The sequence below is a fragment of the Oncorhynchus mykiss genome, chromosome 6, assembly GCF_013265735.2.
Source record: "Oncorhynchus mykiss isolate Arlee chromosome 6, USDA_OmykA_1.1, whole genome shotgun sequence".
Lineage (NCBI taxonomy): Eukaryota > Metazoa > Chordata > Actinopteri > Salmoniformes > Salmonidae > Oncorhynchus > Oncorhynchus mykiss.
In genome coordinates, this window is record NC_048570.1 from 78,380,264 (window position 1) to 78,395,056 (window position 14,793).

Consider the following 14,793-nt stretch of genomic DNA (forward strand, 5'->3'; position numbering starts at 1 on the left):
ACAGGCATCCCATGTCTGTTCTTTTTCCACTAATTGGTCTTTTGGCCAATTAGATCAACTCTTTTGCCCAAAAAAATCTGAAATAGGCTGCGTGTGTAAACAGTCTAATACTACTTTCAACGCATACAATCCTTATAATCAACCAAGGTAGTACCTCCTTGAATCGATCCATTTCATATAAAAATAGGATATTTCCAGGACCATGCATAGCCTACTATTTTTGTGTTATTTCGTAGTGATAAAGAAACTAAAAAAACTTTCTTTGGAGTGATAAAATGTTTTTTATGAGGATAATTCTTGCTCAAATGCCAATGGACTGAAAATGTAATCCATGAATATATGACACAAAATATATATATGTGGTGAAAGGACAACAACCTCCCCCTCAATGTGATCAAGACAAAGGAGATGATTGTGGACTCCAGGAAAAGGAGGACCGAGTATGTCCCCACTCTCATCGACAGGGCTGTAGTAGAGTAGGTTGAGAGCTAGTTCTTTGCCGTCCACATCACCAACAAACTAACATGGTCCAAGCACACCAAGACAGTCACGACAAAACCTATTCCCCCTCAGGAGACTGAAAAGATTTGGCATGGGTCCACAGATCCTTTAAAGGTTTTACAGCTGCACCATCGAGAGCATCCTGACGGGGTGCATCACTGCCTGGTATGGCAACTGCTCGGCCTCCAACCGCAAGGCACTACAGAGGGAAGTGCGTATAACCCAGTACATCACCGGGGCCAAGCTTCTTGCCATCCAGGACATCTATACCAGGTTGTGTCAGAGGAAGGCCCTAAAAATTGTCAAAGACTCCAGCCACCCTAGTCATAGACTGTTCTTTCTGCTACCGCACAGCAAGCGGTACCGGAGGGCCAAGTCTAGGTCCAAGAGGCTTCTAAACAGCTTCTACCCCCAAGCCATAAGACTCCTGAACATCTAATCAAATGGCTACCCAGACTATTTGCATTGTAGATTAAGGGCTTGTACGTAAGCATTGCACTGTAAGGTCTACACTTGTTGTATTCGGCGCATGGACAAATAACGTTTGCTTTGATTTATACATACTAGGCAGATAAAGTGTACTCGCCACTAGGTGGCAGTAATAGTGTATTAGTGCTTTCGATATTTAGCTATGCAATTTGCATTAGTGAAAGGTCAAAAGACAAATCCGTAGCTAGCTGCCAAGACCTTGCGAAGGAAATATGGATGGAAATACAGACTTTTCTGGCGTTTCAGATGAATGCACGGCAGAATACATTCTCAGTAATGTGGCAGAAGTAGTGGAGAGAATTTTGACGTTTGTACCAACCAAATCCCTGCTCCAAATTGCTTGGTAAGTGACTAGCTAGCTAGCTAACTTTAGGTAGCCAAGGATTCCGAAAACACTGACCGAGTAGCCACAGTCAGCTAGCTAGCTAACGTTAGCGAGCACAGTGTTTTTATCAACAATGGCAATGCATGTTTCAAGTTCTAAACAGGACTGGAACTGAATATATGTAGCTAACTAGCAATCTACACTAAATGTATCTGTTAGCTGTATACGTTTTGCTTGCAAAAAAGGCGTGCAGCCATGTGAAACTATCATACGTTAGCTAGCTAACAGGTAGAACAACAGTATTTTAGTAATAATCTTGTATTACAGATTAGTGTTTGACAGCTAAATTAGCTAGCTAAGAAAAGCTTGGAATCTAGCTAACATTAGCTAGGTATCCCCAGACTGGTCGTAGGTATCATGTTTTTAAACAACTTCCTTGTCATGCCAGGATGAGAGTGAGCGCTAACGACGACTGTCTTCCTTATTGTGCAGTGTTTGCAGACTGTGGATGAACTGTGCACGGAGAGTACTGAGGGTCCAGCAGAAGTTGACGTGGGTGTCTGCCTCTGGACCGTCCAACTATGACGGCCATGCTCTCTGCCACAGCCTGGCTGAAGAAGTGGAGGTCAGTTTGACTACTGAAAATACACAAGAAATTACAACAGGGTCTCTTTCAGGAGAATGTTCATGAATTGTTGATAGAAGTGTCATGAATAGAGCTGACATGATTGCATGCCAGAGAGTAGTATCTCGTGAACAGACGACAAACATAAATGGACAAACATAAATGGTACCGTAGATTTGTCTTTATACTATGAGCTCTGATTGATAACGAGCAGAAGTAGTTCCAGTTTTTCGTCACTGGTTTTATATTTGGACAAATCAAGATTTCACAGGTTTTACCATATTTTCTAATTTTGGAAGGGGAGGGGACATCTGGCCCATACATTTGCCCATAACTTGCAAAGAGTGGATCTCTTCAATCCGGTTCCACTCCTCGTTTTAGCATCTCATCTCTTAACATGTACAGACCCAGAACTTAATCGAGCATCTGACCAATTACGCAAGACTTTAGTTCTGGGTTAACTGAGATAAGCCAGAGGCATGCTTGTTCGACATTATGTATATCTATCTGTATGCTGGTGCAACACTCCTACAAGTAGGCTAGTAGAACACAGTAAAGTTATAGCCTGGCTCCTACAGTGGAAGACTATGTGGAGTCTGACATTATTGAAAACTGTAGAAACACCTCTCTCTTAATGTTTGCAGAATGTATACCTGCTGCCCAAAACAGTCTTGGTTATGGTGGACAGCGATACCTTCAGTGGACAAGACTCTTGCTACAAGCAGAAAAAGGGTAAGACGTAACATGTACTACATTTACTACTCTGTAGTAAAGCACACTAATAATGCTGGGCTGAGAAGTATAAAGTACTGTGGCCTCTTTATCTACTAGCTAACTTCCATTTAGTTTGTTACTAAACACATGGTAAGTTATTAAAAGTTGAAGGCTAAGTTGTGAAACCTGCTGCTTATATTAGAGTCCCAGTCAGTAACAATCTAAATGTAAGGCATGTTCTAACCTGTATCCCCTCTTGCAGCACGCAAGACCCACCACAGTCCAGACTCAGTGGAGGAACTGAACAGGCTGTTCCCCAATGGATGTGACATCATGACCATCGCCACGCCTGGTGTTGTTTGTAAGAACTACAGTATTTTCATATTTCCCTTCCTAATGACCAGAACACCGTGTGGTAACTATTCCATGTGTTATAATGTTATAACACATAATTCCTACAACACTAACCACTGATAGCTAGCTCTTGTGCCATAACTCATGACACAGGCTGCTGGCGGTGCATGACATTCAGGACCTTTCCTCTTTGATGCGTGTTGTGCATTCTCATCACAGAGGAGTGTCAACAGGGGATGGTCCACATTCATCTCCCCTTGCCTTATTAACATAGGGTGCTCTGCTTGGGAGCTGGGAAGAGAAGCATGGCGACTAGATATGTCGATAGATACCCTAGTATTCCAGGACTGACAACAGGATCTGTGCTCTATATTCCTCTATATAATCACTAAGCTGGAGAGAAGTGACACTCCATCAACCAAGTATGCAGATAGTGTCTTTGCTCATGAACTGAAAATCTAGCTAGGTAATATTGATTTGTTATGTGTTAAATAGTGTTATGTCACATAGATTGAGTGCTTAAAGAACCAGGGAAGTGGAACGCCATGCAATATGTTAAAATGCAATTACTGTTAGCTAGCTAACTACTTTAAATGTACATCATACAGGTGATACATTTACCAATATAAGGAAAAGGACATTGGTTGACAGTATGATTTGTCCTTTTGCCTTTTCCCACAGTAACCCTGAAGAAGGCATTTGCCAAAATGTAGATTTTTTTTAAAAGCAAACTTCCAATGTCCTCCCAAGAGTTGCTGCTGAGTCTCTCTTCATCTTCCCCCACAGTAACTCCCAGTGGCTCCCACTCGGGTCCACCGGAGGAATTCCAAGAAGGAGAAGCTGGCTACGCTATCATGTTCCCTAGGATGGAGGGAGTGGACATCCGCCCCTTTCACTTCTGCAAACGCACCATCTCAGAGTCACACCTGGAGGAAGCAGGTTGGTGAGACCGACTGGGAGTTGAAGTTATGATGATGTCGTGTCTTTGGCTGTGCCGGATTAAGTGATATGACATGCTATTCTATAAAATCCTTTCTCTGTAATTAATATTACCTGATTGAGCTAATCATGTAAATGTAATTAACTAGAAAGTCGGGGCACCACAAAATAATATTTATAGAGCAGTTATCTTCCAAATAAACTCTTAAAGACCTAGTAATATTTTACATCAATAGCAGTCAATATTAATTGTCACCTTATTTCAGTCTAATCTGAAAGTTGTAAATTCTTGGTTATCTTCACGATCCCTGGCTAACAAGTTGAATCAGCAATACAAAATTGGGTTTAATTATTTATTTACTAAATACCTAACTAATCACACAGAATTACATATACACAGAATGAATCATACCTTGATTACAAATTATGTAATAAAGGAAAACGTCCCTAGCGGACGGAACAGATATGACAGCTGGTTACACAAAGAAAAGTGGGTTGGGTTTGAGTGAAAGAGCGGGAAGACTGAAGAACAAAGGGAGAAGCAATGTCTCTATCGGGCCGTAGGCAACTACTCTATCGTAAATACAGAATCTTATGCATTCTAAATTACCGCCCATTTGGAAAAGGGAAATGCAATAAATATTTACTCTGAGCTGTGCTTCGGTAGGTTGGTCGTAGATGCTGGTCGTGTTGGCCAACAGAGATCGTCCTGTCCTCGGATTGAATACGTTGTAGTAACGTCTATGTGTGGTAGACGGGATACTCTGTCTGTTCTTTCCTAGCCCACGTTTGCAGCTGCTGCTGTTAACTCAACGGCTAGGAGGTATCACTTCTGTAGGGAATAAGAGTTCAAAGTTCATACCATTCGCAACCAAAGCTCACGCTGAGGTTGGCTTCGTTCTGTAGTTATCTGAACCCTTCTGACATCGGATCGTCATCCTAATGTACCCGGAACAGGAAGTTATATTGTCGTCAAGGCTTTATATAGGAAGGGAGAGGAGGGCATGTTTCATAGTTTATCACCAATGTCTCTTCACGTGGGCGGGCCACCGAGTCGTGCCTAATTCACTCATGAAAACCCAATTCTCACATTTTAGAAGCTAAAATCACATTTCATCCCCTCACAAATAATTTCATATTCAAACATTTAAATTGTACAACAATTCCATGTGAATCTGATAACTATAATGTGTAGACTTTCCACTGTACCGTTTGTCATCCTATCATTGATGAGAATGTCTCAGATGACAACCGAACTGACATCATATTCATAAAGTACCAACGCATATGTTCAACTGGTTGGATAACCAAAATATGGTTAATTTCCTCCCACCTTCTGATGTTCCCAGAATTTCTATTCTAACCAAGGGATGTTCAATAGTCACATCAGTAGGGTAGAGAGAGGAAAAAGGGGGGAGAGGTATTTATGACTGTCATAAACCTACCCCCAGGCCAGCATCTTGACAATGACCAGTTCAGAAATATACCTTTCTCTGCTCTCCCACATAGGGCTACCACAGTCAACCATTAAGCTGGTCAGTGCCGGTCTTGTTCTAGCCCAATACAAACCCTGCAGTGTAAAGTTGATACTAGGATTAGTATATGAGTGTGTGATAAATACCAGTATGCTAAACACATCCATGGCTCTAGCCAACCGTCCACCATAATATGATTCCATCTCTGACCCCTCTCTTGTCGTCCTGTCCCTTCAGGGCTGGTGAATAACCCTGATCTGCGTGTGGTGCTGCTCTTTGGCTATGAAGCCTACAAACCCGGAGCAGCCCACTTCCTTAACCAGGTCCTGGAGCCTTTGGCACGCAGCAAGGCTCTCATCGCTGGGGGCCATGTGGAGAATGTCTTCTCCCCTGAAAGAGAGTGGTGAGTACCTGAGTGATCTGTAACATGTACTGTTCTTTTCAATGCTGAGAAGGGTCAGGAGTTCTCAAACATGGGTCTGGGGTCTTATTTATTGCGACCTCCTAGTAATCTACCAAGCGGCAAAACAACATATTTTTTAAGGTAGTGGGGGTCCTCAGCTGGAGGCTCATCATATTCAAAGGGCCCTGACATGAAAAGTTTGGGAATCCCTACTCTTACTATGCAGCTGTGACTTTGTTTTTGTCTGTCCCACCATCGTTCTCTGTAACTGTTGCTGGGGCTGGGGCTGGTGCGTGGTGTAGGTCTGGCCCTGAGTGGTCCCGGGGTTAGGGTTTAGCTTAGAGTATTACTATACAGTTATGTGACAGTGGTCTGTCTTTCTCCGTAGCTGTGGCCTGGGGTCGTACGGCGTGGTGGGTCTGGCTCTGAGCGGTCCAAGGATCCAGGGGGCCAGTGTTCTCCTGGAGCAGGACGTGAGCAGCCCCAAGGCAGCCGAGGCCACCATACGGAGACTGAAAGCCGCCAACCTCCCAGAGAGGAACACCCTGGGCTTCATGTTTGCCTGCGTGGGCCGCGGACACAACTATTACAACAACCAACGTAACGTGGAGGCTGACACCTTCCGCAAGGTGTTCCCCAACATCCCACTGTTTGGCTTCTTTGGTAACGGGGAGATTGGGTGTGATCGTATCGTGAAGGAGGACTATACTCTGTGTGACACGGATACGGACAGTCTGCAGCATGGATACACCACTGTTATGACCCTAGTTCACCTTGGCTGAGGAGTCGATGGTCATATTTACATTCAAACTACAGTTTGTTTTGTTCACTTCAGGTTCCTATTGATTAGGTACGAAACGGAAGAAAACCAGAAGAAGCAGAGAGGTACTATCTTAACTGGTCCAATAAGAAACACCCGTTTTACGTTGCAAAATGTTTTGAAACGGTGTGCCCTAATGAATACAACCCTGGTGTCTAGTTCAGAAGACTGCCTGTGCACGTAACAATCAGGATCAACAACATTTTGGTTGTAGAATCTTATCTCTCAGCCATGGTGGTATGTGATGCTGTTTGAAGTGGCTTACAACATGTACATGTCTTTCTTTTTGTTGTGTTCAACTTTTCCCAATGTAAAGTTTTAACTTTGTCAATTTTGGAAGGGAAATGCAATGTTTTATCTGCTGCAATAGAGGTAAATGCTTACTTGATCATGCATTGATCAGTTTGAAACTTGAATAGGAAATATTGCTGACATGTTAGTGAGTTTAACAAGGTGCTGATGGGAATCAGAGAAGAAAATACTGTCCATTCATCTCAGTCCTTTGTTAGAAAATAATACAGTGGACTTCCCCATTTAAAACACATATATATATATATATATATATATATATATATTATCCTGAATTACTCACCAAATGTTATGCTCATATTCAAAACATAGAACTGAAACTAACTAACTAATCTTGACCAGATGGTTTCTTACACCTTATAGTGAAAAGTTACTGACACTTCATGTCCAATTAACAAATATAATTGTTATTAATTATTATAAATAATTGTTGAGATTACCGATCAGGCACTTTTTAGTTAAGAAGATAAGGAAAGTAACATGTTTTGAACCTTTGAGAAAAATTCAGTTTGTCTTGATTTCAATGTTTTCTCCGGTATGTGCTTTGACACATGCCCCTCTTTTAGTGTTAGCTATGGAGAAACCCTTTTTGAAATGCAATTAAATCAAGGCCTATTCCTCCTACCTTTATAAGACTATTTCACACACTGGGCAATTCCACGATAACAGAGTGAGGTTGAGACTCCGAATTTTCACGTCAAACAGAAAGCAATGATTGCAAAGTTAAACCAACCATACAACTCTATGCATAAGGATGGCTTTGATAAAGACATTTACTTGAAGAACAGAACAGTGAACAGTGGGGCGGCAGGTAACCTTGTGGTTAGAGTGTTGGGCCAGTAACCAAAAGGTTGCTAAATCGAATCCCAGAGCTGACAAGGTAAAAATCTGTCGTTCTGCCCCTGAACAAGACAGTAAACCCACTGTTCCTAGGCCGTCATTGTAAATAAGAATTTGTTCTTAAGTGACGTGCCAATTTAAATTTAAAAAGATGCAAAGTTTGGTAGCAGAATGAGGGTTTGTGCTGTTATTGTGGAATTGCCTCACTAGCTTCTATTTACTCAAATGTATTCCGTGGTTTAGACAAAATCTTTCTGTGTCGTTCTTCATACTGTCTTGTAAGGTCATATTTGTTGCTTCATTGGAGCTGATGGTTGTAAAATGTGTTATTTTACGTGTTCCACTCCCAAACAGGGTATTCCCGCCATTATATGATTGTGTGATAAACATACCATGTACAAACAGTTTTGTAGTTGGGATTCTGTACAATATTCTGCTTCATTTACGAACATATAATTCTGAAGACATTCCTGATGACAGTATTTGTTTTGTTTATGAAGGTTTGAGGTAGATGTTCTGAAAATGGGTATGAAGGTATGAACACATGAGAAATGTTTAGGAAGTTCAAAACAGTTCTTTTGAGATTAATGTGCAATTTGACCAACCTATATGTTTGGCTAAATGGTTTTGATTGCTTCTGTTTTTTGTTTAGAATAAGCTATTTTAAGGTATAACTTTTCAGTATAGTATACAAGTTATTCTCCTGATACTCTGTAATGGGGAAAATTTAAGATCACTGTTCATAGTTTTCTGTGACCTAACACAACCATTATGTTACCACACAATGTTACCACACAACCATTCTGTGTAGTTATTGGGATTATTTTAGAATTGTTCTTTAAATTGTTTTCTCTGGCTTTAATATGATGAGCAAAATGTTTAAGGTTACAAGCACTTTTCAACTATGTGTGCCAAATATGTTTGATTTATTTCAAATTCAATAAATGACTGCCATTGAAATATCTTCTCACTCTCTGGCTTTCTCTAACTCCTGCACAAGAGTCACAACGTGGACTTCAGGTTTAGGTTTCCTGATTTATCATAATGGAGAAAAAAATGTGCATCTAATTATTTTCAGAACATCTTCCAATATCATATTCTACAACCAATGACCTTAACAATTAAAGAATAACAGAATAGCAAAACCTGCCATTTACATATATGTTTTCTTATATAACAGGCCTAATTGTTCAGAATTGCTCTATCACAGACTACAATTATTTCATATCGACCATTTCCGAAAGCCTAACCTTGACAAGCAGGCGTGTTTGATATAAGGCTGCGAAGACGCTGAGATTGATTGATGTGCGCTCTAACCATCGACTGGCTATTCCTGGTGAATGACAAATTGTTAAGCCAATTGGTAGAAAGATCATTTATATTCCCATAGTATCTTGAATTTCCGAAACGATAAAAACGTAAAGCCTATGGACATGGAGAAAGGCAGCTCGGGCATAAAGCTATAGGCCTACAAATCAAGTGAGGTGACTGTACCTCAGTTTTCATTCGGTTATCAGGATTTGGAACTAGAATCCACAGAGAGCAAACATGTGAGTCGTGACCGAAGCAAGCAATGACAATGTTATAGCTTCGATACTGACACTATTCGGCATGAAAATAAACGGCAATGTTTTTGACGTTGTTTCGCAGGGATTATGCTACTATTCTCGGTTTTGAAAGGGAGAGAGCAGCGCGGCACTAGAGAAGCCGGAGGTTAATCACGTTTTCAGCACCGAGACAGCTCCTTGTGGAAGAGGTCTATATTCGGCAGCAAGGAGTCCCTTCCGCGATCGCGGGGGAAGCCCTCAACCCTCACTAGCAATTTTGGAGCGGTGTAGCCAACAACACACACAACGCTCTGACCTTTCTTTCTCCACTCTCCAATTATGCTGGTTATTTGGTGGTCAATCAGGGACACTTAATATAATCTTGCTGAACGACGATGGTGCTTGCATTTCGGCTCCAGTCTTTTCGTTTTACAAAGGATTCTAAGCAGCAGCGGCAGGGGTGCTTGTCCAATGTAAAAGTGCTAAGGAAGGCAGCAGCCTACACATCGCCACGAGCTTGGAGCACGAGCCTCACTCGTGCTGATCATCACAGAGGGAGACATTATCACGAGCACGCGGCCAACGGGAGGCTCGATTAGACTGTCAACAATGTAAATCAAGACAGGTAGGAAGGTTCTTCTTTGGTTCAACTGAATAATAGATTAGTTGTACATTGCCGGGACACTCCCTCGGTGTAGCCTACAACGGGGACCACCCCCGCTTCACGCACTAGGCTACTATAGTCTCTCGAGTCTCTGCTTCTATATTCAGGTACTACAGCGACTAAGTTTAGTCCTAACGTGTATTAATGCTTGGTTTAGTCCGTTTCAATTACAATTTCCAGTAGGGTTACATTATTATTAGTTCCCGAACAGGGAGGCAAACATTTGCATGTCAAGCTACTTGTCAGTTTGGTTTTGACGTGGATATGGGGCTGAGTTGTGCTTTGAATTTTATGCAATACTACAGAAAAGCCTTGTAAAATGAAGTACGTGTGAAGAAACCTCGGTTATGAAGTAAGGGGGCCGTTAGCCTACTTTACTATTCAATGAACTGTGTGAGACCCAGCGCATGTTCCAAATGGCCTACATAGGCTCACTTAAATGTAGTGCACTATATAGTAAGTAGATTAGAGGCGAGATGGATCTGAACTGATAGGCTCCTGTAGTTTATTAAGGTCATGCAGAGACCAGTGGACAGACCTCTACTTGATATGTTGTGCTGATCAGGCAAAGCACAGTCTATGAACTCTCACCATTCAAACACCATGGTCGAAAAAATGCTATTCAAGAGAATTTGCTTAACATAACCCTTTATACAGTAAGTTGGGATGTGCTAACAACCTCCACTTTAGTAGAAGTCTCTCAATATACCTTCTCAACAGCACCATCTGAAATGTTATTTATGGGCAACACAGAAAGATTTGACCTGTAATGTCTCTCACATCTTCTCCATTTAAAGTATTGGTACTGTAGTGTATGTCTTGCGTTTAAAGTGTTATTGAATGACTCATACATAGCCTACCATACTCTCAGGGGATTGCCATAATAATGTGTCACTGTCTGTCATCAATCATATCTAAATAAAGACCAAGCACCTGGGTAGGTTTTCACTCATGCATGTCCTGTGTCAAGCGTAATGGATTTTCCCAGCATTAACTCAACAATGGACTCATTCTATGGTGAGAGCAGCTCTTTAGGAGTATTATCCAGCAGACATGCAGGTAATGTGCTCTTACTATAGACATAGAATGAATCATCTTTTACTTTGAAGAATTGCTGTTGTAGGTTACTCTTCAAGCTACAATTATAGTTCTTCATTGTCTTAGTATCCCCATACTGTTTCTGGTGCCATTATACAATGTTTTACTGAACTCATGAACATCTTAGTGTAATACGGATGTAATATGGTTGTAGTACATGTCAGGTGTAATTGATATTTAATTCAATCCCCAGGTTCAACATGAGTCCAGCAGAGTATATCTGGTGTGGTGATCTCAGAAGCTAAGAGAGATAGCCTGACTGAGAACTGAGTGAAGATCATAGCCTCCTCCTCTTCCTCTCTCCATCACCATCCACCAACATGGCTAACCCTCAGTAAGTATAGTACATTCCACCACCCAGTGTGTGTATCTCCTCTCTGTCCCCCCCCCCCAGAACATGACCTGTGCTCAGTAAGATCTCTCTCCCCCCAGAACATGACCTGTGCTCAGTAAGATCTCTCTCCCCCCAGAACATGACCTGTGCTCAGTAAGATCTCTCTTCCCCCAGAACATGGCCTGTGCTCAGTATGATCTCTCTTCCCCCAGAACATCACTTATGCTCAGTAAGATCTCTCTTCCCCCAGAACATGACCTGTGCTCAGTAAGATGTCTCCCCCCCAGAACATGACCTGTGCTCAGTAAGATCTCTCTCCCCCAGAACATGACCTGTGCTCAGTAAGATGTCTCCCCCCCAGAACATGACCTGTGCTCAGTAAGATGTCTCCCCCCCCAGAACACGATCTGTGCTCAGTAAGATGTCTCCTCCCAGAACACGATCTGTGCTCAGTAAGACATTTCCCTCTTTACCAGACTTCTCTGACCTCCTCTCACCTCTCTTCCTGAATAATAAATATGGTATTGTACACACAGGCATGCATGCAAACACACGGACACACACGCGCACACACACACAGACACACACATAGAGAAAGTGAGAGAGAGATAGTGAGAGGGAGAGAGAGACAGAAAAGGAGACAAAGAGGGAGACAGAGACAGAGAGGCTGAGCGAGAGGGAAAAAGAGAGAGGGAGAGAGAGAGAGGGGAAACGACAATGGCCCTGTTACAGACAGAGGCAGAGCTCAATGATATTGCAGAGGGGCACCTCATTGGTCAGCTCATTTGGAATTCTGCAGTCTAGCCGCTCTTTCACAAATTCCTCTTACCTTACCATTTTTTCTTGCTATCCTCAAGTCTTTTGATTGGTTGATTTATTGATGAGTGTGTGTGTGAGAGAATGTGTTGGCGTGAGATAGAGAGAGAGCGATAAGGAGATAGAAACAAGATAGTTCAACATTTCCTTGCAGAAACATACCTGACTTATGAACAATTGCTTATGCAGTGATGATCTTCTTAGTGGTTACTCCCAGTTGCGTGATCAGTAGGGATGGTGAGAGGCCAGGACAGGTCTGGTCTAATGGAGACGTGTAGTGTAGGGCGAGAGGACCAAGGAGACTGAAGTGGAGGCTTACGTCTTTAGGCTGATCTTGACTGTGGCATCTATAGTTCCTTGAGCTTATTTGGTCTCACTTGACTTAATTATTAGTCTTCAGCAGGCTGTATGTAACTAGCCATGCTCATTATCCAAACCTGTAATAAATGAATGGTAAATGAAAAGCCTTCCTTCACTGTTCTCTGTCCGTCAGCGTGACAGCCAGTCAGGGGAGTGGATTTATTCTATGCCCTGTCGGTCCGATTCTATTCTGTCACTCTGTCCTGCTCAGTCAGCGGCGTAGGGCTGTAGCCTATCTTTGGGCCCAGTTGTTTAAGATTCTGAAGGGTTGTCGTTGCAGAACAGCACCATTCATCTTTCTCTCCGTCGCTGTTTACCCTGTTGTTTATTCAATGCCAACAGGAGGGTGGGGAGGTTGGAGGGCTCTGCCTCTGTTGTTCAGCATGCTGAGGTTGACAAGCACATGGTGTCTGTCTGAGCAGGGTCATATTCCTGTGAGTCTTTTCCAAGCAGAACAGTAACACAGGGATGGATGGATGCTTGGGCCAGCTGATCTATTAGACCTCATCTATTACAGAAGATAACAAGGAATCTGTTAGGAAATCTCCGTTACATGCTTCTAGGTTTAGTAGCCGGAAACAAATTGTTTTTGTTGTTGTTGTGAAGAGGGTGCTATTTCATGCTGTAGGTGATTCGCATCTTAGCAAATGTCTGGATTGAAACGGTACTTTATTTCATTCCTGATGATTTTCTGCCTAGAAAATCCTTTCTGGAAGTTATATCGTTTAACATATTACAAATCAAGTCTATATCATAATACAGCTCATTCCCATTTCACTGATCACTTTTCTATGCAGACTCCTTAGCTTTGAGCCTCAGGTAACCTCAAACACACTGCAGTTCAGTCCGACTGTAAAGAGCCAAGACCTTTCCTCTGCTGACAGTACAGCACAGCAGCTCTCCAGGAGGGTCTCTCATCATCAGTGTGTCTCCCAGTCCTGGTATCTGTAAAGGTCAGATGAGACTGGTCACACTGTGCCTGTCTGAAACATGCCATGCCTAAACCTTCCTGAAACCAGACTCATTTATCATTATGGAGATTTCCTGCATAAAGTCAAGGCGAGTGTACACATAGGCTAACACATACTGTAATATTAGGAAAGGCATCAAGACAAAGCCTAAGAGGAAGAGGTGAAGGAAGGTTTAGGAAGCAGATTCATGTGTCTTTGTGGATGGGTTGAATGGCCAGGAGGTGTGTTGGGTCATTGTCCTGTTGAAAACAAATGATAAGCGCAAACCCGCATATCGCTGCAGAATGATGTGGCAGCCATGCTGGTTAAGTGTGCCTTGAATTCTAAATAAATCACAGACAGTGTCACCAGCAAAGCACCCCTACACCATCACACCTCCTCCTCCATGCTTCACGGTGGGAACTACACATGCGGAGATCATCCGTTCACCTACTCTGCGTCTCACAAAGACACAAAGCGTTTGGAACCAAAAATCTCAAATTTGGACTCATCAGACCAAAGGACAGATTTCCACCAGTCTAATGTCTATTGCTCGTGTTTTTTGGCCCAAGAAAGTCTCTTCATCTTATTGGTGTCCTTTAGTAGTGGTTTCTTTGCAGAAATTCGATCATGAATTCGATCATGAAATTCAATCATGGGGCGGCAGGAAGCCTAGTGGTTTGAGCGTTGGACAAGTAAACGAAAGGTTGCTGACAAGGTAAAAAGCTGTCGTTCTGCCCCTGAACAAAGCAGTTCTTCCTAGGTTGTCATTGAAAATAACAATTTGTTCTTAACTGACTTGCCTAGTTAAATAAAGTAAAATAAAATGAAGGCCTGATTCAAGCAGTCTCCTCTGAACAGTTGATGTTGAGATGTGTCTGTTTCTTGAACTCTTTGAACCATTTATTTGGACTGCAATTTCTGAGGATGAACTTATCCTCTGCAGTAGAGGTAACTCTAATGAACTTATCCTCTGCAGCAGAGGTAACTCTGGGTCTTCCTTTCCTGTGGCGGTCCTCATGAGAGACAGTTTCATCATAGAGCTTGATGGTTTTTGCAACTGCACTTAAAAAACTTTAAAAGTTCTTGACATTTTTTGGATTAACTGACCTTAATGTCTTAAAGTAATGATGGACTGTCGTTTCTCTTTGCTTACTTGAGCTGTTCTTGGTATTTTACCAAATAAGGCTATCATCTGTGTACCACCCTTATCTTGTCACAACAAAACTG

At 42.2% G+C, this 14,793-nt stretch overlaps 2 protein-coding genes across 2 annotated transcripts in view; both read left to right on the forward strand.

The window, feature by feature from the left end:
* Nucleotides 1–1,120: 1,120 nt before the first annotated feature.
* LOC110526629 (F-box only protein 22) lies at nt 1,121–8,757 on the forward strand. Its single transcript, XM_021607759.2, has 7 exons — nt 1,121–1,333; nt 1,808–1,940; nt 2,585–2,672; nt 2,917–3,015; nt 3,795–3,947; nt 5,660–5,825; nt 6,214–8,757. Exons 1-7 carry the CDS (start codon nt 1,203–1,205, stop codon nt 6,605–6,607), a joined length of 1,164 nt encoding a protein of 387 aa, XP_021463434.2. The 5' UTR covers nt 1,121–1,202; the 3' UTR covers nt 6,608–8,757.
* Nucleotides 8,758–9,194: 437 nt separating this feature from the next.
* The window catches only part of LOC110526970 (transmembrane protein 266-like), an 88,501-nt gene continuing 82,902 nt past the window's right edge, over nt 9,195–14,793 (forward strand). The window contains exons 1-2 of the mRNA XM_036981010.1: nt 9,195–9,966; nt 11,297–11,437. Coding sequence (XP_036836905.1) covers nt 11,424–11,437 — 14 coding nt within the window. The 5' untranslated portion in view covers nt 9,195–9,966; nt 11,297–11,423. The remainder of the gene's footprint in view (nt 9,967–11,296; nt 11,438–14,793) is intronic.